This window comes from Anser anser (genome assembly GCF_964211835.1).
Source record: "Anser anser genome assembly, chromosome: 3".
NCBI lineage: Eukaryota > Metazoa > Chordata > Aves > Anseriformes > Anatidae > Anser > Anser anser.
In genome coordinates, this window is record NC_139722.1 from 108147189 (window position 1) to 108168487 (window position 21299).

The following is a 21299-nucleotide window of genomic DNA, read 5'->3' on the forward strand; positions in this document are numbered from 1 at the left end:
TCCCTCTCCTCTCGCCTTGCCAGAGGCTGCAGGACCTCCTCTCCTCCCTGTGCCATCAACTCCGGGCACACGGCAGCCCTGACCGCTCGTTAGGGCTCCAGAGCTGATAATAATAATAATAATAATAATAATAATAATAATAATAATAATAATAATAATAATAATAAAGTTCCTGATTCAGCCGTGCATGTAAGTGCACGTCTGACTTGAAGCACCCAATTAAAGTGAAGAGCGCGCTCCGGTACCTCGCTGAGTGGGAACCTCAAAGCAGGGTTTGAAAAAGCCAAGAACATGCTGAAGTAGTCACAGCAAGCTCTTCATTCAGGAGTGTTGTGATTAATGACGTTTGCTGCCTCTGCTGGCTTAAAAGACAAGGAGTGGTTAAAATAAAAGAAACCTCAAGTTGAAAGCATTGCAAAAAATCAATTAAAACCCGTGTAGCTGCATCTTGACCTGGAGCAAAATCGCAGACATAACAGAGAAATTACATAGCCTTAAAGAGAAAGACAGAGGAGGTTTACGAGCGGTATCCCCCCGAAGGCACGCTCGGGTCGCTTCTCCCCCAGTGCTCACGGGTGCTCTGGTGTCCCCGGGGAGCAGCAGGGGGGTCCCTACCGAAAGGCAGCTCCTGGCTGGGAACGCCAGGGGTTGGGATGCTCAGCCCTGAGCCCGGCCATGCGGCACCCGATGGTGGCTCCGCTCGGGGGCTGGGGCCGTCGCCCACCAAATGCTGGAGGTCCTGGCCCCGGGCTCTGGATGGACACGCGGGGACCTGCTGCATTCGAGGGCACGTCCTTTACAGACAGCCCCACCTCTGGCCCCTGCCGCCGAACAGCGAGACCCCTGTCGTCTCCCCATGGCCCTTTTGCTCTTTGGGAGGAAAATGGCAATTTTTTGGGGGGGGGGGGGGGGGAGCGACGCCGTCCGCAAGGCCTCCCCGTGCGGGGAAGGAGCTCTCCGTGCGCAGCCCCAGCAGCCTGCGAGGATGTGCCCGGGGAGGAAGGCTTGGAAATAACAGGCACAGGGCAGGAGAAAGCACCCCTGAATGTTGTTAAATATTCAAGGACACTCCGTGCGCGGGCTCTGCGGCGCTCGGAGACTTTTCAGCGCAGTTTTGTGGGTTTTCTTCTGTTTCTCTTGCTTCCTTCCCCCCACCCGTCCTCTTTTCTTTTGTTTCATTTCCACTTCGGGAAGAGGGGGGAGAGGACAAGAGGCAAATTAAAGAAAAAAAAAAAAAAAGGGGGGGGGGGAAGGATAGAGAGAAAAGACCGAGGCCTTGACACGTTTTTCATTTGAAACGAACGACTACAACAAAATAAAGAAATAAAGCCTTTTCTTTTTCTTTTTTAGTTTTTTTTTTCCTCCTTCCCAGAAGAAAAGCTTGTCATTAAGAAAAAATAATAACACCAACAACTTTCCCTGCCCGCTGCTGCCCCGAGGACAAGCCCAGCCGCTTCCCCGGCACCCACGGGGGGCGGGCAGCGCCAGCGGGACCCCGGGCCCAGCACCCATGGGTGGGGGGGCACCGCCGCCGCCCCCAGCGAGGGGGCTCCGGGTGAGGCAGCAGCGGGGGGTTTGCTTTTTTTTTTATATTTTTTTTTATTTTTTTCCCCTTTTTTTTTTTTTTTTCCTTCTTAATTTTCAGACGTGAAATTCTTTTGCAAACATTCATGCCTTAGGAAGGGCTGGAACAAAGCTCAGCCGCTCCAACCGGTCGGACAGGTAAGCAGACTTGTTGACACCGTTATGTTTGCAGCACGCATGCTCCTTCCCAAGTTTCCTGGTGCATTTTTCTATTCCACCTTATGAAACTTTCCTCCCACCCCCCCCCCACCCCCCCCCCAACACCACCTCCTCCCCTCTCTCTCTCCTCTCTTCTCCCCCCCCACTTTTTTTTTTTTTCGCACCCTCCCCTTCCCCTCCCCGCTCCTCGGGCCCGGTGCGGGCGGCAGCGCAGTGCCCGCTCCCCGCCGGGGTTGCGGCCACCGGCGGGGGGGGAAGAGCCCCGTGCCGAGCCGTGCCGAGCCGTGCCCCCTGCCCTCGCCATGCCCAGAGCCTTCCTGGTGAAGCGGCGGAGCCCGCAGCCGGCCGTGCGGAGCTGGGCTGGGCTGCCCGACGAGGAGCGAGCCGACACCTACATCCCAGGTGAGGCACCGCCGGGCCCCCATTTTGTCCCCGAGCCCGCTGCCCCCCCGGGGAAAGGGGGGCGGTGGGGAGCCGGGAGGCGGCCCGGTGGGGAGGGGGGGCCCCGAGCCTCGCACCCCCACCCCCGGGGGTGTTTTGGGAGCCCCCCGTGTCGGGGTGGGAGGTATGGGGTGGTGTGTGTGTGTGTGTGGGGGAGAAGGGGTTGGGGGTCCTCCCGGCTTCCCCCCTTCCCGCTGCCTCCTCCTCCTCTTCCTCCTCCTCCTCCTCCTCCTCGCCTGCCCTTGCCCCGGGTATAACGGGCAGGCGGCGGAGCGGAGCTGGCTTGTTTGAACTTTGGGACCGTCCGTGTTTGAGTTTCCGATTGTGGAGCGAGCCGGGGAACCTGCCCCGGGGCCCGCCCGCAGGTTAAACAGCCCCTGCCCACGGCACGGCCCCGGGGGGCCCCGTCCCGCCGCCCCCCGCTCCCCTCACGCCGCCTCTGCTCCCCTTCCCTCGCCCCGTCCCGCTCTCATCCCGCTCCGCTCTTGGTCTCTCTGCATCCCCACCCTCGGCCCCGCTGCAGGCGGCATCGGCTGCGTCCTTCTCGGCTACGAAGACAGCTGCAGCCTGGAGAGCAGCGGCAGCAGCGGGACGAGGGACGCCGAGCCCAGCGACCCCCCCACGCCGCGGCCGGCCCCCGCAGACCTGGGCACGGCCGGGGGGATGCTGCTGGACCTGGCCGTGAAGCGCCCCGTGGTCAGATCGAAAATCAAGGTAACTGACACGGGTGGCCCCGTGTGGCGACCCCATGTTGAGGGCGGCTGGTGGGGGGCACCAGGCGCCGAGCTCAGCTCCGTTAGTCCGAGGCGCCAGCACCCAGCCCGCAAACCGAGGCAGTCGCCCCCCAGGAGCAGGATGGCGGCGTTGGGACAAGCCTCGCAAGCGATGTACCGTAATCTTCCAGCGCCCTTTGCCTTCCCTTAGCCCTGCCCGGGCCGTGCCGCCCCTGACCTGCTTGGACACGGGCCCGCCGCAGCTCCGAACCCAGCAGGAAGCACCAGTGTGAGGAATCGTGCCCCGTGGGCCGGGGGTGGATGTGGCCCTCAGCGCCGGGCCTCCTCCAGAGCCCTTCTCCCAGGTGGTGGCCGAGCGGCCACCCCCTCGGTGAGGCTTCTTCCAGCCCCATGCCCTCGTGGCTTATCAGGGCAGCGCCCGGGAGAGGTCCTGAGGTCCTGCTGGCACCTCGCGGGGGTCTCGGCTGAACGGGAGCGCTTATCTCAATGTGGGAAGCCCACGGGCAGGAGCTGTGACAGGCTGGGTCCCCTGGGCAGGGCCAGTGGGGCAGAGCGGTGCTTTCACCCCAAAGGCGGCGAGGGCAACCGGGGAGTGGGCTCCTCATGGCGATCAGACCCCAAACTCCTGCACGGTGGGGTGGGATGTGCAGTGGGATGCATGGTGTGATGTGAGGCACAGGGCCACGTCCATCTGCGAGCATGCCGGCTGCCCCTTGAGGTGGGGTCAGGCCCCCAGGCCACCCGTGTGCTGGGAAGGAGGAGATGCCTTTAGCCATGGCTAGTTAGCGCCTCGTTAAACCCTGGCTGCTGCTCTGCTGGACGGAGCTGTAAATGTTCCTGCTGTCTGTGTGGGGATTACAGAGTTTCAGCCATGGCATTATCAATCTTGTAATGAACGCTACGTTTTTCCTCTCCTTATACGCAGCCGTGGTGAGGTGGAGCCCTACCTGTTGCCCAACGTACTTCTCCCTCTGCCGCCCCTCTAGTCTCACATCCCGATGTCTCACAGCTAGCTTGTTGGTTTTTTTTTCTGGCTTTTACAAACCATTTCAGGTAACGTTACTTCATGAGTAAGTGAAGGAGGAGGAGCAGGAAAAATAACAGGCTCTTCAGGAAAAAGAAACCCCAAACCTATTCCTCTTTTCATGCTTCGCTGCTGTTTGAGTTGAGCCCGCTTCTTATAATTTAGTTTGTGCTGTTAGCAAAAATTACATCAAAATCCATGGAGAGGACCTGTGTAGTTAACCTTGTTTCTGCAGAGTTAGGTTTTCTACGAATGCCACAGAAACTCGCCAAAAGCACCCCGAGTGCCGATGCCGTGTGCGTGGTGCCGCTGCTCTGCTTGCTTTCACCTGGCTCGAGTGGCTAGCAGTGAGCACATCGTCTGCCCCAAGAATAATTAAAATAATAATGAAGTATTTGCATATTCCAGACAGTAAACCTTCATTGTAAGGAATGCTCTTCCCAAGAGCTGAATCATCAATGTCTCCCTTAGTCAAGTTAGGTCATGGAGTTGGCGCAATATTTTTGGTATTAGAAATGGGAATGAGGAGATTAACCCATAATGACACTCTCAAGCTAATTAACAAGCAACGGGGACCGATGGGAGGAGATTAGTGCCATTGTTTTAGTCTCCACTGAGTCAGCACAACCTTGCTTCAGTTTATCTCGCCAAATTTACCTGCGCAGCCAGAAACACCATTAACTATTTTTTTTTTTTTGGGTGAAAAACCTCCAGCAGAAACCAGCGATGTTTGCAGGGAGGTCTGTGGCGGGGCATCCCCAGGGAAGACGTGGCAGCGTGCAGGAGCATCTCTGAAGGGGAAGCTGCAGGGCATCGTAGCATCTCCCGCAGCCTTGAGCTGTGAATTAACATCAGCTCGGCGTGGCAGCGCTGCTCCCTCTCCCGATGCTCCTCCTGCGGTCCAAGGGGCTTTTATTTGTGTCCGCTCCTCGGTCTCATTCAGCCGGGGAGGGATTCAAGCTGAGCTTGCCGTACACGGCCACGCCGGCACCGAGCTGAACTTCCCCATCCCCTGCAATGCCCCTGTGCAGACACAGCTGCTTTTTTATTAACCTCGCTGAGCCGGGCACTGGCAGCGTGAGCGTGAGCGGTCACCGCTGCTCGTCGAGGCAGGCAGCGGGGAGAGGCGCGAGTAGCGGAGGTGCTGCCGGCAGGGAACGCTCGCTGCCCGGTGGCCAGGGGCTTGTGGCCGAAGCAGGCGTGCTGGATGCGGCTGGCTGAGGGTCCCTGCTGCTGGGGGGCTCGCGGCACAGCCCAGGAGGGGGCCAGCAGGCGGTGGAGAGGGGGCTGCTGCTTAGGCATGAGGTCTGCTGCGCCTGCAGCCGCGTCCAGCGCTCCCGCAGGTGCCGCTCGCTCCCCGGTAGGGCCGTGTCCGCCTGACGTCTGTCCCAGGCACCTTACTGCAGGGCAAGCAGAGGTCTCCCAAATGCTTTCACTTTTCATTTTGAATTTATCCCGAGAGTTTTTTAACGTAAACAATGAGCCAGCACCCCTCTCCCCCCCCTTTTTTTTTTTCTTTCTTTTTACTTTTTTATTTTTTTTTGTCTTTGCCATGTCGATACCTCCTCACCCGGTCCTGTTCCGTTCCCCAGTTCACCACGGGCACCTGTAACGATGCGACAGTGCACTCCTGCGAGCTGTGTGGCAAGGGCTTTCGCCTGCAGCGTATGCTCAACCGCCACATCAAGTGCCACAGCCAGGTGAAGAGACACTTGTGCACCTTCTGCGGGAAAGGCTTCAACGACACCTTTGATCTGAAAAGGCACGTCCGGACCCACACTGGTGAGCTTGCTGTACCCGGGGGCTCTGGGCTGCTCGGGGCGGGGGGGTGGGAGAAAGGGGTGAGATGGGACAGGGACAGGAGGGGAGGGTAAGCCTCCAAGGGGAAAATGCAAAACCAAGGTAAAGCAAAATTAACAACAACAAAAAAAAAAATAGCAGCGATGTGGTGGAGGAAAGGGAACGATGTGAGCCCATCTCCCAGCACGCCTGGGTCCCGCCAGCCCCAGCCGAGCGCGCACCAGTGAGCGCGGGCAGGCGCTGGGTGAAAACGCTTTGCCCTCTAGAGGAAACGAGCAGCAGTTTCTCCTGCCGTGGTGCGAACCGTCCCTGCGGGCTGGGCTGTGTGGAAAGGGGCTGTGGTGCGATTTCGGCGCTGTCTGGAGAAAGCAGAACGCGGCTCACGCTGCGCCTCCGGCTTTTGGGAAGCCAGGCGACACGTCCGTCCGTGGGCAGCCCGCAAGCAGCGCTGCACAGTCCTGTGCCCGCGTGCTGAACTTGTCTTACCTTAGGCAGGAGTTTGAGAGGCTGGTTTTTACCCTGCGACGATTTAAAAATCAGATCCGTGAGGGTCTGTCCTCATTCTGAATGAACTTGGGTCAAAGCAAAGCGTTTCAGACACTGGAAGTAGGGTGCTCACCCCTTCACAGAAGTGCTTGTGCTAACCTGGAGCATGGGGAAGGCTGCTTTATTTTTTTTTTTTTCTCCTTTTTTTTTCCCCTCAAAGTGGAAGCGGTGGTTTAAACGCCCTTCAAGTCCATCCTCACCAAACAGGATGCTTTGTGGCAAGCCAGGCTGGCTGCGCTCGGGAGGCTTTTAATTTGCACTGCAGGGCGCCCAGAAGAAGAGGCAGCCACATCTCCTGGGTGCGCTCCGCCTTTCTGCATTTGCCGTTGCCTACAGGACCTGCTGGTTGCTTGGGGCTGCTCTGCGGTGCCCTTTTCCTTTGCTTATGGGATGAGGCAGAACTAAGCAGGTGCACTGCTAGCGGCGCAGCAGGTCCGCTGGGAGCTGCTCCTCAGCAGTGGACCTCGCAAAAACGATGCCGCCCCCGTTGATTTGAATGCACTGGCCAGAGCCAATGTTTTGGGCTGGTTTGGGTTGTTTGCCAAGAGCCACAGTTGTGATTTTTTTTTTTTTTCATTTCCTGTCGAAGTCGATTGCTGTTGAGGGAAGCTGGGCGATGTTTGGATACTGGGGCTGGGAGCGATAGCGTGGGCTTTATTCTGTCGCAGCAGGTGCTGGTCTACACCTGCTTTATTGAATTTCAGGTGTCCCGGTGGGAATTGTTTGTAACTGGACTTTGCAACAGCAGGGTAGTGTCACAGGGTGGGAAAGCTGAGCCTGCCAGTCCAGGTTCACAGCATAAGCAGAGTTAAATGTTAAAAAATAACTAATATATGCAGTTAAAGGGAATTTAAAAATGAAGAGGTACAGTCCCTGATCAGCTGATACGGGCCTAGACCCGTGCAGATGCTGAGAGGGGCGACCCGACTCAGCATCAAGATGCTTCTTATAGGAACTCCGAATTAGCTTGAATTTCTGGTACAGATTACAGCAAGTGAGTTGTGAACACAATTCGCTTCCAAAGTTAAAGCCGTCCGCTGCTTTACACTTCACCCTTTTTTACCTGCCTATTACCCTAGGTCTGATCTTCCACGCTCCTTCCATTGAAGAAGAAGAGGGTCTGGGCTAACATTGTGTCAGCTTTAAGGCTGGTCTTTGCTTGAAAATTTACTGAGCTACTCCCTAATAAGTAAAATCACAACAGCGTTTGGGTTTTTCTAGCCTTGCTAAACCCTAAAGTATTTTCCCTTCAAGCGCTGGGGGGTGGTTGTTGTTAAATCAGTGCTGACTGGTGATAAAATGGATGCTCCACTGCTCGGTCTCTTTTATAACGAAACTGTTCAGGCATTCAAATCACAAGCCAGCCCCTTCTTCCTTCTCCGGAGCACGCATACGTCTTTCTTTCATCTTAATGCACTTCTTTTCTAGAACCCGAGCTTGTAAGCCCAATAATTAAAACTCCATCCTGTGAAAACAGTCTTGCTTGTTTGAAGTGCTGCGATCGCCGAACGCTCATGTTTGGCAGCCATCCACCGAAGCGTTATTAAGCCTTGCTCACTAAAAGAGAAAAATTAACAACTTACCAAGATATAAGATTTCATTCCTTGCAAATGCCAAGATGAAGGGTTAGCTGGAACCGACAGTTTCACCTAATCACAGGACTAAAATTTCAAGTCAGGCATTTTAAGGAGTAAGTTATACCAGAGCGGGTAACGGTTTGTTCTTTGGGATCAAAGCACTGATGGGCACCTGTTAGCTTCGGCATCTGCCTGAGCCTTATCAAAACATTTCTGTATTCCCAAATATCTCAAACCGTTCCTGAAAATTTTAGCCTAAAAGTAAAATGTCTTATTTAGAGTTTCCTTAGAGCAGCTACCTATCGCTAGGAATTTGCTCAATATCTAATAAGACAAAGACTTTCTCTCAGCTGATTCCTCACTCGGCTGTAACAAATGTAAACCAGAAGAGTAATCGCTGTCTTTTGATGTTGCAGGAATTCGTCCTTACAAATGTGAGGTTTGCAACAAAGCATTTACCCAGCGGTGTTCCCTGGAATCCCACCTTAAGAAGATTCACGGGGTGCAGCAGCAATATGCCTACAAACAGAGGCGAGACAAACTTTACGTGTGCGAGGATTGCGGCTACACCGGCCCCACGCAGGAGGACCTGTACCTGCACGTCAGTAACGTTCACCCTGGCAGTGCTTTCCTGAAAAAAACCTCAAAAAAACTCGCGGCAGTTTTGCAAAACAAACTGAGCCCTGTCCTGCAGAGGAACTCCAAAGACGACGACAAGGATGAGTAACGCAGTGGATTACAGTGGGCTGCAGGAATGAAGTTTACATGTAGGACTACGTATATATTATTATTTTTTTTAAAAAAACAATTTTGGAAGAAATCCCTGAAAGAAAAGGGATGCTTTTGTTAACGGGACTCTATTGATCCTGGCAGAACCTCAACTTGAAAGAAATATTCCCATACGTGACGCAAACATCTGTCTGGTCAAAAAATGGAAAGACTGGAAGGGGCTGTCACCTATTTGATGGAGCATTTACTGAACTGGCATTCAGGTGACCTGCTTTGTCTCAGCTCTGCTACGCATCCGAATGGCTGCTGACCACTCAGTTCACCGTTCCCCAGTGCATTTCTTAAAGACGACAACAGTTACCTCCTGTAAAAATTGCCTTTGAGAGGTTTGGGTGAGAGGGGCCATGTAAGAGCAGCTACAAGTACATTGTTCTCACGTGCAAAAATAATTAAAATGGGCTTACCAACAGGAATACATTGTATCGGTACCTAAGTTTAAATGTGCAAATAACCTTAACTCTGACTCCCCGTGCAGTAAACTAATGATTTCCAGAACCGTGACCCAAGGTGAGATGAAACTTTATTTAAAAAGGACGCGGAACATTTTCCCCTCCTAAACTTTCTCTTCTAGCAAGTGACATCCCAGGGCAGCCTTACGGTCACGTTCTAGGTACTTTAAGCTGTGAACTCATTTTATCATATTTAGATTTAAGCGTGTAACCTTAACTCTGACTTTCCTGGACTTGTTACGCACGCTTTGGGGATTATTACCACATTTGATTATTACCACATCCTCTTAACATACATCAATATCAAGCCAGAAACTCAAAGAAAACACTTTAATGACTTGAAGATTTATATTTTCTGTCACGTCGAAATGCATTTTTGTGTGTATTTTATGGTGTGCATGTGTGTGTTGTTTTTTTTTTAATTTTTAAAAATCAGGTGCCTTTAGTTAGTACAACAGAGCTGCGCAATGCAGTTAAGAGCACAGCTTAGGCTGTCTGCCTCACGAGATCAATGCAAAACTATACGCGTGTATCTGGCCCCTAATGTGTAATCACCATCAGTTTAGAAGGCTCCTGGTGAGACTGACGCCACCAGAGAAGAAGGTGGTGATGATGGTGAGGGACTGGTACGATGCCTTTGTTGTTTTCAGACTCCCTTTACATTCCTGCTCCAGCTCCTGTTGACCTAGGACAACCGAGATGGTAGCGCTATAGGGACCATCAAGTGTGAATTCAGGGACTAAAAAAAAAAGTAAAAAAAAAAAAAAAATGTAGAGGTGCTGTAACTGTTGTTGCTGAAACTTCGTGACACTTTAAACCTCTTCAGAAGTTGCTGCAGCCCTTCCTGGGCACTTGGGTGTCTAAGGAAAGTCAGGGTGGGGTGACAACTTCCTCAGCAATCACAGGTTATGCTGGTCCAAGCACATGTTATTCATCTGTCTCATGTCTTAATGGACACAGCTGCTAAACAGGTTTTAATTAACTTAAATGCATCATAATTAATGGTGTTCGTTTTTAAATACTCCCAAAGTCATTTGTGTTTCAAAATAAAGCTGTACTTTTGGGGAAGATCATGCCACATTCTGTGTACGTTGAAACAAAAGCTGTACCATAACAGACCTGAAACAGAGTCATGGCCAGGACCAGAATAATTGTTGCTACTAAAATGGTAAGATTCTGAGAATCAAACAAAACAAAAAACCTCTCAAGATGCCTTGGTCTTGTACAGACATCTGCTTGAGTTCTTGCAGGGAAGAGCTTTTAGGGTTTCTAAAGATACAAGTATTTTATTCAGCACAACTGTGGGTGCTTGGGACCTTGAAAACACTGATAATAAAGTGACGCTACTGTGTAAAGAACAAACTTGTAATCTATGTAACAGGGAAGTCTGCAGAATACTTCAAGAAGTAGCAAGTCCACGGAAGAAAAAGCATCTGAGGTAAATTAGAAGATACTTTGCAAAAACACCTAAAGCTTACGCACTGATCCCCAGTTCTTCTGAGACAGTGCCCCTGTAACTGAGCGGTGTCAGTGGAAGGTTGTAGGACACGGTGCTTTTGATTTCCCTCCAATATGCCAAACTATGTCTCTGGTGAAGGAACCAGACACGTTGAGGTGGGTCCTCTGTGTGGCTTCAAAGAAAGCACTCGGGGCAGCAGAACAAAGCAGTACGTAACAGAAAGTAGCAGAATCAAAACTGCTCTGGCTGGAGAGCAAAGCTCCAACAAGGCTGACACTACAGCTGCAGTAACTGCCCCCATCACCTGCTGTCTGTAGAAGACAGATACTCCCCGGAGCAGACGCCTTGGGCACATCAGTTTGACAGTCAGACAAGTTGGTTCAAACTGGTGACAAAGTGGATTTCAGTTTGCATGGGACTGGCAATGGCTTGTCACGGGACAAAACTGGCAACAGCTTCTTCAGAACTGTTTGAGAGCTCACAGGGGGATGCCCGAGGCAGACGGGCTTCCGGAAGTGCTAGGCACGAGTAACTTCTACCAATACTCTCTTTGAAGACTGCCTACCTCCTCCTGGCTCTCTGACGTTACAGGCTCGTCCAAGACTTAAGGATAGTTTTACAATCTGACATTGTCTGAGGAAGGCTGCCAACTTCAGTAGCAGAAGGCTTTTGTTACACAGATGACCACAGGTGAAGCCAACAGGTGCCTGTGCTGCCCAGGCTCCAGGCTTGTCCTCGCTCAGCAGGAGGCAGGATGAGGATGAAAACTTACACAGCCCAGAGGCACCCCGTGGCTGTACGTGTGATGCGCTGAGGGAGGATGCAGTCCCATCCCAGTGCTGCCCGGCTGTTCCATACTCCCTTGATTTACCCAAGCCCAACCAACACATGGAGTCCAGAACATTTTATCACCTCCTGCTTCTGCCCAAGACAACTCCTCGCCTGTTTATGCCCACCTTCTTTGCACCTACAGAGCCACCTTTCACAGAAAATTGACTGTGTTCGGTGATGTTGGCCTACCCACTTGCTAAAATTCTGTGATGTGGGGATGTACTCGCCAAACAGGTACAACTTCTGAGCACGCACACAGCTTTGTTGTAACGGGCCATCTCTGAACCTAGCTCCTCAGTCTCCACGTTTGTCTCTTTAGTTAGAAATCTAATTAACCACACTGTCACCAGGCCAGTGTTTGAATAAGCAAGTACCAGTACAGCTAAAGGTTTTCTGCACAGGTTTCCACAGGGCAGTACTCTAGAGGAGCTGAGGACTAAACACTACACAGGCTCGGGTTTCTTCAGCAGCAAGCTCGCCTGTTGCTTGTTTAGATATGGCTCTGGCTGATTTTCTTGAAGTTTAGGGGTTGGGCTTATTTTTATATGCAATCTTGAGTGGTATTATGAAAACTCATACCTACAATTCAGAGAAAAAGTGGATGAGGAAAAAAGCTTTCCAGGCATGCAACGCACAAAGCATTGTCACCTGACATCATCAGGGCTCATTCTGTGTCTGTGAATTTAATTTTATGAAACAAGCTTCAGAAGTAATGCTTCTGTTTTAGAACATTTATTCACAAACTTATTTGAAAACAAATAAACAAGAACAACTCAAAAAAAGAAAAAAAAAGCAGCTCTTTGTCCCCCAGAAGGCCCAGCTTCAAAGTCACAAGTCTGTGACTGTTACAAGGAAGTGTACTTGCACTGGCAAACGCTACAACCTGACACTGGAGATAGTTCCATATGGGGGGGCTCCTTGTCCCCGCAGACCCACAGCGAAGTCAGAAGAGCCCTAGAGAGTCGCAGACCCGGCCTGTAGAGCCCACTGTAAGGTCACAACCTAGGGCACAAAGCCCATTTACACTTCCCTATTTCTTTTACGTGCGCTACGCAGCCCGTTAAGAAATCTGCAGGAGGGTTTACCAAAAGCAGTCAAAACTTCCCACCTTTCAGAACGCTTGCTGGAAATTTTTAAGTGTAACAGTTCTGCCCCTCTGTTTCCTAAGCCACTTCTGTTATACAATCAACTTTTACTCAGTATTTTAAACAAGCACTTATGAGAGCTTGGTTGTAATTCATCGAGCAGTTTTTCCAATTGTTTCTGTAAGAAAAAATACAAATAGTAACAGACCTGTTAATAGATATCTTTGAAATGGGCAAGAACTGAGCTGGCTGAAACCCAGTCTACTGCATTCATTCGTTGTTTACATTTCTCTCAGCACAGACAACGCAGATGTTGTTTTGCTTTAGTTTACCCATTCCATTTTCAGAGTCTCAGCTCTGCAACAGCTTTTTCTCAAAAAAGAAAAAAGAATAATTCAACTGACTGAAGTCTCCTACAACTTAGACAAATATGCATTCCCCGTTCTGATTTTTCTTTCCTTTTTTTTCTAAGGGGAAAAATGATAATAAGAAATTAGCTCAAGTTACTAAAAAAAGAATATTACAGTATTTAAAAAAAGATTTTTTTTTTTAAAAAAAAGGATTTGTGCCTTGGATCTGTGCTCAGACCACTTGCCTTGACCACTTGTATAGCTTAGTTTGGGTCAGTTTTGTCCATGTATTCCTCGAGGCGCAGAAGCCACTTATTCCAGTACTGTGAGCACAGGTCTGGATCCATGAAATGCGGATGTGCGGGGCAACCGTTCTTATAGGCAACCACTATGAGTCCACAACTGACCTGCAATTAAAAACAGGAGGCTGTTAGAAATGGAACATTTACACACAGCTTCAGTCAGCAGTTTTAGAGACCAAGCCTGACTGCAAAATGTCAGCTTACACATACATATCACAGACTCAAAGAACAGCTGAGGTGGGAAGAGACCTCCGCAGGCCAGCTGGTCCAACCCTCTGCTCGAGCGGGGACACCCAGAGCAGGGTGCCCAGGACCACGTCCAGGTGGTTTTGAAGATCTCCAAGGAGGGAGATTCCACAACCTCTGGGCAGCCTGCGTCAGTGCTCCATCACCTGCACAGTAACAAAGTGCTCCTTCATATCTTAAATAAGAAATATTTAGCTTATAAGAAATATCTGAAGTGAGAAATGAGGAAAAAAAAACAGCAGTAATTCACCATAAGATACTTGGAGACTAACATTCAAATGTTGAGAGTCCAGAGCTCTGACTGACCTGGGTGAAAACTGGAGGACTCAAACTCTGAATATCAGTTTTTTAGGGTCCACTTACACCTTCCAGATGCTGGTAAAATTCCCAGTGACTGACGAGGTTTTGCCTGGGGCCATATGATCAGACTGACGCCATTCTCCAGCATCACTCTGAGTGGGAACGCTTACTTAGGCCTGTTCTGAAATATTTAATACTTGACAAACAGCTCTAATCCAAACACCGAGCAACCAACAGGGGCAAAGAGAAAGTGGTGGAGTCAGAAGGCTGACGGCAGAATCCTTGAATTACTGCCTGTACTGCATTGTAAGGATCATGTTTGTTAAGCACTTCGGATCAGTAAACCGATCTCTGTAATATCCTAGAAAGTCCTTTGCAGAACCCATGAATTACCCTGCTCTCTTCTGCTTTACATTTTCCCCCCTTCAAGGCTTTGCATTGAAATAACAATCCTTCAGGCCAAGCAGGCCTGGCTAGATTGCCTGTGGAGTCTTTGAAGCAACACGTGACGTGAGCAATGCGCTCCCACCCCATTTCCCTGTTTGCATGGTCTTTTGCTTCACTTCCTCTCCTCCCGCTTCCTACTCCTGACACAAACCAAAAACGTACAGAACTAGGCACTGGGGACTGGCCAAACGTCAAGTAACTGGGATTTCACCTGACCTCCTGGGACACTGAGCATCCATCCCTTAACAGGGATTCCCTTAAAACCAGGGACAAGATACCACTGACAAGCAATGGCAGCATGATAAGCAAGAGTAGTGGAATTATTTTACAGTACAGCTTTATGTCAGCTAAACCTGATCTAAGCCCGGGCTGCTTTGTTATAAATCCTACCAACAGTTCCATCACGGCCAGCAGGTGCTGGAGGCAGTAAGGGGGGAGAAATGAAAGTAACAGGGGCAGGTAGCAGGCCTGCTGACCTGGAAGTCGTAATTGGCATCGTGATTTATGGCTCCAACATATGCTGCAACCTGCAGTGGGTTGTCAAAAGTACTCTTCAGAGACGGCTTCAGTTTCTCTGATGTCTTCCAGTCAATCACACATAACTGGCCTCTGCGTAAGACAACAAGAAAGGACAACGTTTTAGCTTAAATTCAGTCACAGCAGGAAATCAGACGTGGCACAGCAAAGTCAGGGGTATCACTCAGCCCATTTCAACCCGAAGTCCTGTTGCTCGTCATCACTTCCAGTCTAAGGAAGTCTCCCCCATACTGGTAGCTTAGATCCAGAAATTCAAGGTGCAGTAATACCTGCTGCATGCAGCTCCTGCAAACTGCTGAGGATCACCTAACCCTGCCCTGCTCAGTCAGGTCTCCTCCACAAGGAACAGCAGCGCTTCTGTCAGCGGGCTCACCTCTGAGTTCATCCACTTCACCCCCTCTCAGAGATCTTCCCAGCTTCCCCTCAACAGCTCACCAAGGCGGCTGCTCCAGCCTCCCACGTGCCACAGAGCACCAGTTATCGGGTCTCTCAGAGAACCAGGACCTCACCGATACTTAGCCACGCAGTCTACCAGGCCCAGATACTGAAGAGTTTCATGCTGAACTGCGCTTTCCAGAACTTTGACTTCACTGATATCTTTTAAGACATGTTGCACGCTTGTTAAGTAGCCAGAAATAGCAGTGTCTTCTCCCTGCTCCTTAGTTGCCAAGTCTTCAGGTAAAAACATAGATTCCAAAGCTGCATGGAAGAGCTCTCCTTGGAGGAAAAGATCTAAGAAAGATGCGATATTTTAGACACTACTCATGATACACGATGGACTTGTATATTAGACATTACACAACAAACCCTTACATCAGACGGTTTTTGTACTGAAAACTTAAGGATGTGGGGAGAAGGGAATGAGATAGAAAAATAACTTGTGTCAACAGTGAAATTATCTTTCTTACATTAATGCTTACTTTACTCTTTTTTTTTCTAATTCTGCAGAAAAAAATACGAGCTTTAATTTACTGTTTATTAAAAGGTATTGTTTTACTGTGTATTAAAAATGTGAATTTCTGTGAGTGAAAAAAATATCATTCCAGGCTTCTGGCTGCATTTGCTTCTTCTGCTGTATAGGTTCATTTGAATTGAACAAATCTGAAATGGGTTGGCATAGCTCTTAGGAGCAAGCGCTTATCTCAAAAACAATTCAAAAACAATTTTAAACAGCTATATAAGGTTGTGTCAGTTCTTCGTACTAAGCTTATTCAGTCAAGCACTTTGTAGCTCAAAAAGAGCATAAACAAAGGATATTCAGTTTTCCAAAGCATAATTGTTCATGTAAGGAGCACTAGGATATTTATCAATCTCGCTGCAAGAGCCTACCTATTGCTCCCCAGGTCTCCCCAAATCCTCTTCAGTCGCACAGCTTGGGGGAGGTACCTTATGAAATGAAAACCTCTAAAACCTCTGAACTTCACAGAAGGGGCTGGCTGTACTCTATGTACTGAATGGTTACTGAAGAACTTCAGCATATTTGGCAGGACCTGTTTTTTAAACGCTCAAGATGACACAATTTCAGAATGCTCATTCCCACCTGTTACAAAGTGCCTTTGGATCTGCAGGCAGGCTCAGTAAAATCTGCTGGAAAATATTTGTAAACAGATACTAGCACATAGAGAAATAGCGGAGAGGCAGGTAGGATAGGACAAAGAGTGTCTACAGTCTAGTTCTAGTTTCCCCACTCATTTCTGAATCAGTTTTAGCAGTCCTAGAACAAAGATTAGAGCTTGTATTCATCGAGAACAGGTGCCCTCATAATATGCTCTTCCCCCCTGAAATGGAAACAATGAACTTTCAAAACACTCGACTTCTAGAGCTGGATAATGCAGCTCTGGTAACGTGTCCCAGACGACTACTCAGACCATTGCTCCCACTTCATCATCATCACACTGTGCTAAGACTTACTTTTAGTATACTCTGCAAAACCATCCTTCCCGAGTTCCAGTATCATTTTCTGCTTCCATCTTTCTAGGTAAAAGGCTTGCTGCGGAGGGATGGTCTGTTGAAGGATACGGGTAACACTGGGTATTTTTGTTTTTTGTAAAGCAATTTTCATGGGAAGGCTGGAATCGCTGTCAAGAAGTGGAGCTCTCTTGTTGGGGTTTATGAGAGGAACCCAGTTCTTGGGAGTGTTCGTTTCAGCTTCATTTGGAGGGGCGTGTTTAAGTGGTTGTCCATATAACAAACCGTCTTCTTCAAGTATTGTCTCTGGTGTTTGGGCGCTGGCTTTGTAAGACGTAACAGAATAGACCAAGCTTTTGTATTTTTCTTGATCAACTTGTTCATAACTGTTCACTTTTTTCTTTTTGCTATAAAGACAAGCAGAGGTAGCCAGACACATGTATGGGAACTGCTTTTTGCAATACCGCAGTTGAAAAATCATTTCCAGTCTCTCGGGTTTCCTGGACAGTAGCTGTAGGAAATTCATTCTGACAAGAAGCATTTGTGAGTCGTTACAGCTCTCTTCCTTTTGTTAGGAGTGGTCTGTAGGATACCAAAATCTGCCCCTGGAGAAAAATAAATCAGTTATTTTCAGAGTCATAAAACACCATCAACCATTTTGTCCTTTGCCAAATAAAGAACTACTACGGTCATAAAGTGCCTTCATACACTTTATACCACCAAAATTTAGATAAACAATACAATAACAAAAAACCTGTAACTAATGAAAGAGGAAACGATCCTGAGAAGAACCAGCACTGGCTGGCAGAATCTGAAACAGCAACCACAAAGATGCCGCAAGTAGCAAAAACTGCAGAAGATGCTCTTACAGCAACAGTATCAGAACCGTCAGGAAAGGAAACACAAACTGATCTGTAACAAACCACCCCCAAAAGTAAGAGAGGGGAATAAGAAACAAACAAACAAAAAACCCTTTGTAGAGGAGAATGAAGCAAACCCATTGACGTGAGATAGTAAATGCGATTAAGTTCACAGCGCATGCTGAAATTGGGAGTCTTGAGACTGCGAAAGCCGGAGAGAAATCAGACACGCTGCAAGTACCTTCAGACGTAAATAAATGTTTTAAAAACCAGAGTAAAACAAAAATTATTCTTCCAAAAGAAGTTTCAACCATAGTTACGTTCCAAGACACTTAGGAAGTTTTAAAACAAACCCAGTATACCATAATTCTTGCTCATGGCATAGCTTTCAAAACTATTTTATAACTCCAATGCTAAGTCCCATGGAAGTCTACGAACACGGCTAAAACAAACACGTGAACCGTGGCATTTAAATCAACGCTAAATAACTGCAGAATTGAGGCCTTTTCTCCTACTGAAAGTTATCTGCTTACCACTACAAAGTTCCCTTCCATCCACCCTCTGCAAAAGAATACACACAACACACGTCGCCAGTCAACATCAGCATTTTGCTTTGGACAATACTTTTAACAGTACTCTTTTTTTTTCCTTTCCCCCCCCACACTTCTTACACAGCACTTCATACACTGCCCAAAATGTAGGCAGCACAGAAGACAAATACGTGATAGGAGGAGTTATTTCGCATGGACAGATCCTGAACTCACGCAGAACTGCAGGGACACCAGAGTGTGGGTGCAGGCATCTGTCACACACAACAACTTGCAAAGTGGGACGATACCAGCTGCAGCTGTTTAGATCAAGGAACCTTGTAACAAAAGGGTGAGACCTTGGATTCTGGTTCCATAAATATTGTTCTTCGCTTGCGAAGGACAAAACCTGCCAGCTGTAGAAGTTTAATCAGCAGCAGGCAGATACACCGCATTGTTTCTTTACCGGCTTTACACTTTTCACACTGACTTTGTAAAGCTTGGGCAAATAATAACTGATCTAACAAAAAGCGTACATAAAACATCAACGGTGCAAACCGACAGCATGCAACCTCTGCAAAATTAACCTGTCAAAAGCAGACAATTTCAACCATTTTATTGCCATGAAAGCGTGCAAGTTTTGCCAAAAAATAGAGCAACCTGTTTTAGACAGGTTACACTACAGTGAGAAATTGGATTGTCCACGTTCTGTAACTTCTGCCCTGCTTTATTTCATGGATGTCTGAGGAAGCTTTACAAAGTTGAGTGAAATATATCCAAATTCTCTACTACCTCTTATTTTTATTCAGTGTCAAGGAACTGTTTCTACAATTTGCTAGAAATTTGTAAGAGCTTAAGAAGGTACTTTTAAAGAAGTACACATCTGTCTGAATTTTTCAGTCCTTCTTGGGTTTTCAGCCAGTGTATTTTGTATGGCCTCATTTTTACTACTAATCATTCTAACGCATTTCTTTTTAAGAAGCTCTCTATGTTTTTCTTTTTAACTATCAAAAAGTAGCTCACTTCTGCAAAGCTGCTACGCCAAAATTTGCAACAACTCATTCTTCTAAGAAGATGATCACATTTTTAATAGATTTGTGATCTTGAAATTGGTTACCTGTCAGAATCTGCCACTTGCTGAAAAAGAAGTAATGAACTATATTAGCACATTACATCAGGTTTCACTTTGCTGCGGGTGGTAACAAGAAATAGTAAAAGCTGCAGAAGAATACCTAAGACTCAAACCTTAATACCATAAGCAAGTTTTTTCACAGTATTTTTTCCATCATAAAGAGCAGGGCACAAAAATTAATCTCTTCTCTTTCTGGGGTTTGCCCCCTAAATAAGGTTACTGAAGCTGTAGTTTAAACTAAATAGGAAAACAAAACAAAACAAACAACCCTTACTCAAATGCAATACTATCCAAGCTTGCAGTTTCTCAGGCCATTGTTTGACAGCCTTTACAATCTTACAAGTGCATTAATCAGAACAGAATAAACACTGGGTCAATGACTGGGTATTTGTTAAGCTAGCCAGAACACAAAAGAAATAGCTTATGCTGGCTTTGTGTCAGTGGCAGCAGGCAAGATGATACCTGATCAAGCATATAGCTCACTTGTAGTAAACTGCCCCCTCAATAATTTTTAAGGAGTAACCTTATACCAGACCAGTGCTTTAAATCAGAGGGCCATGAGAATGCTCAGTATTACAAGCACTAAAGCTGATTTACTGTAACACTCGTGCAGCGTTTCAGTAATGTCTAGTATGAATTTTAAATTTACAGCCTATTTTGTTCTGGAGTAATAGGTCTGGAAATATTTGTGCACAGTATGAAGTGAACAACAGAGAAAGGAGAAGTTTGTCTGCTGCTGTGCTGTTCTACAAAGATGTTCTAGGACCATTCAGAAATAAAGAACGCTTGTACTTAACATACTAAAGAATCACACACGTTGTTCAGTTAATCACAGTGACATTTCTGTACAAAGAACTTACATTTACAAGAAAGCAATGGGTCTGCGGAGGCCTGGATTTGCTCTTGCACAGACAGAGCAGAATTTGATGGATATTTCTCTCAGGGGAAGCGTCTCCCTTCTCCCTCAAACCGTTGGTGCTGGTAGAATTGTTTCAAGTACCGTGCGATGAGCCAGACTGCAGACTTGAACCAAAATAAAATAACCTGAAAAAACACAAAAAGAAGAACTTTTTTTTAACTTCCCCAAGCTAGTTGGCTTTGCAGCTCCAACATCAACGGCACCAACATAACTGATGAAGTTTTTCCAGGATACGAACGAGTAGCCTATGTGTGAGGCACAGAAAGGATCGCTTCAGTGTTCACAGCCACCGAAACACTGCTGCAGCCCTGGTTTCAGACAGCACCCAGTACAGCTTTCTCTTCACTCACCAATCAGGCAAACAAAAGCACTAGCTCACTTCAGAGATGCTACGAAAGGACACTACTAAACAGGCTTACGGACCCGTTATCCTGCGTACCTCATTTGAGTACACGGAAACCACTTACGAAGGCGTAATTTTAAGTTAATATCACAGGCTTTCGCCTGATAAGAAGTAGCATTACTAGTTGATGTAGAGAGGCAACAACTTTTTTTATTTATTTTTTCAACAGAAAAGCAACAGTAAGCTATGTTTTTCATCAGAATAACCACTTTTTTTTTTTTAGTAGTATTTTAATAACGCGAGGCTCCGAGAGCTCTGTAAACTTTAGGACCTTGCACAGTTGCTCGTTCCCCATCTCCCTCTGTCCACCTTGCTACTCGTTGCCCTGCCGCAGGTTATAGATAGCCATCCCCCATTCGGGAAGCGAAGAGCGTGAGGAGAAAAAGGCGCTTCCTAATTTAAGAAAGAATGGCAAAAAGGCTCAGCTCGGCAGCCCAGCTTCCAGCACAAGCCCGTACCGGAGGGAAAGGAGCCCCCCAGCAGGCAGGAACCCCCCTGCGTTGCCCCAAATCCCCTCACAGAGCCGCCCCCCAACACAGCCCCCCCCCTCACCCTCGGGACGCCCCCTTGGGGGGCGCCGGTACCTCAGGGCCGCGCTGCCCGCCCGGCCGCACACGTGCGGCAGCGACACCGCACACACCGCGCATGTGCCGGCGCCCCGCTGCCTCTCGGGATTTGTAGTTCTGCACCCCCCGTGCGTGTGGGGGGCGCTAAAGCCCCTAAAAACTGTTGAAATAGGATTTCTTCCCTTCTCTAGGTTTTATCCTTTTCATTCAAAGGGCTCCCAAAATGTTTAAAAGCGAAGGGAAAATAAAAAAAGCGCTGCCATCTTGGATGAAGGCGAAGCGGCGCCCTGCCCTCACTCAAGATGGCCGCCTCCTCGCGCGGGC

At 48.3% G+C, this 21299-nt stretch overlaps 2 protein-coding genes across 7 annotated transcripts; one reads left to right on the forward strand and one right to left on the reverse strand.

The window, feature by feature from the left end:
• The first annotated feature begins 1894 nt into the window (after nt 1-1894).
• On the forward strand, nt 1895-9491 carry OVOL2 (ovo like zinc finger 2). The gene is made up of 4 exons (XM_083827883.1): nt 1895-2145; nt 2708-2898; nt 5535-5724; nt 8282-9491. The coding sequence occupies exons 1-4, from the start codon at nt 2046-2048 to the stop codon at nt 8590-8592; spliced, it is 792 nt and encodes a 263-aa protein (XP_083684009.1). The 5' UTR covers nt 1895-2045; the 3' UTR covers nt 8593-9491.
• A 2618-nt stretch (nt 9492-12109) lies between these two features.
• On the reverse strand, nt 12110-21286 carry MGME1 (mitochondrial genome maintenance exonuclease 1). 6 transcript variants are annotated; one of them, XM_083827879.1, is made up of 7 exons: nt 20994-21192; nt 19948-20131; nt 16572-17173; nt 15170-15392; nt 14600-14732; nt 13074-13235; nt 12110-12656 (listed from the first exon to the last, which is right to left on the reverse strand). In XM_083827879.1, exons 3-6 carry the CDS (start codon nt 17107-17109, stop codon nt 13092-13094), a joined length of 1038 nt encoding a protein of 345 aa, XP_083684005.1. In that variant the 5' UTR covers nt 17110-17173; nt 19948-20131; nt 20994-21192; the 3' UTR covers nt 12110-12656; nt 13074-13091. The 6 variants fall into 6 exon arrangements, with proteins under 6 accessions (XP_083684005.1, XP_083684008.1, XP_083684007.1 ...); XM_083827882.1 differs by having other exon boundaries at nt 12110-13235; nt 20962-21286; XM_083827881.1 differs by having other exon boundaries at nt 12110-13235.
• Between the last annotated feature and the right edge of the window lie 13 nt (nt 21287-21299).

Coding starts and splice junctions, on each gene's coding strand:
- OVOL2 (XM_083827883.1), top strand. CDS start 2,046: ATGCCCAGAGCCTTCCTGGTGAAGCGGCGGAGCCCGCAGCCGGCCGTG. Junction 2,146..2,707: donor AGCCGACACCTACATCCCAG/GTGAGGCACCGC, acceptor GCCCCGCTGCAG/GCGGCATCGGCTGCGTCCTT. Junction 5,725..8,281: donor GCACGTCCGGACCCACACTG/GTGAGCTTGCTG, acceptor TTGATGTTGCAG/GAATTCGTCCTTACAAATGT.
- MGME1 (XM_083827882.1), bottom strand. CDS start 17,109: ATGCTTCTTGTCAGAATGAATTTCCTACAGCTACTGTCCAGGAAACCC. Junction 15,393..16,571: donor TTTTGCAGAGTATACTAAAA/GTAAGTCTTAGC, acceptor CATCTTTCTTAG/ATCTTTTCCTCCAAGGAGAG. Junction 13,236..14,599: donor ATGCCAATTACGACTTCCAG/GTCAGCAGGCCT, acceptor TTTTAATTGCAG/GTCAGTTGTGGACTCATAGT.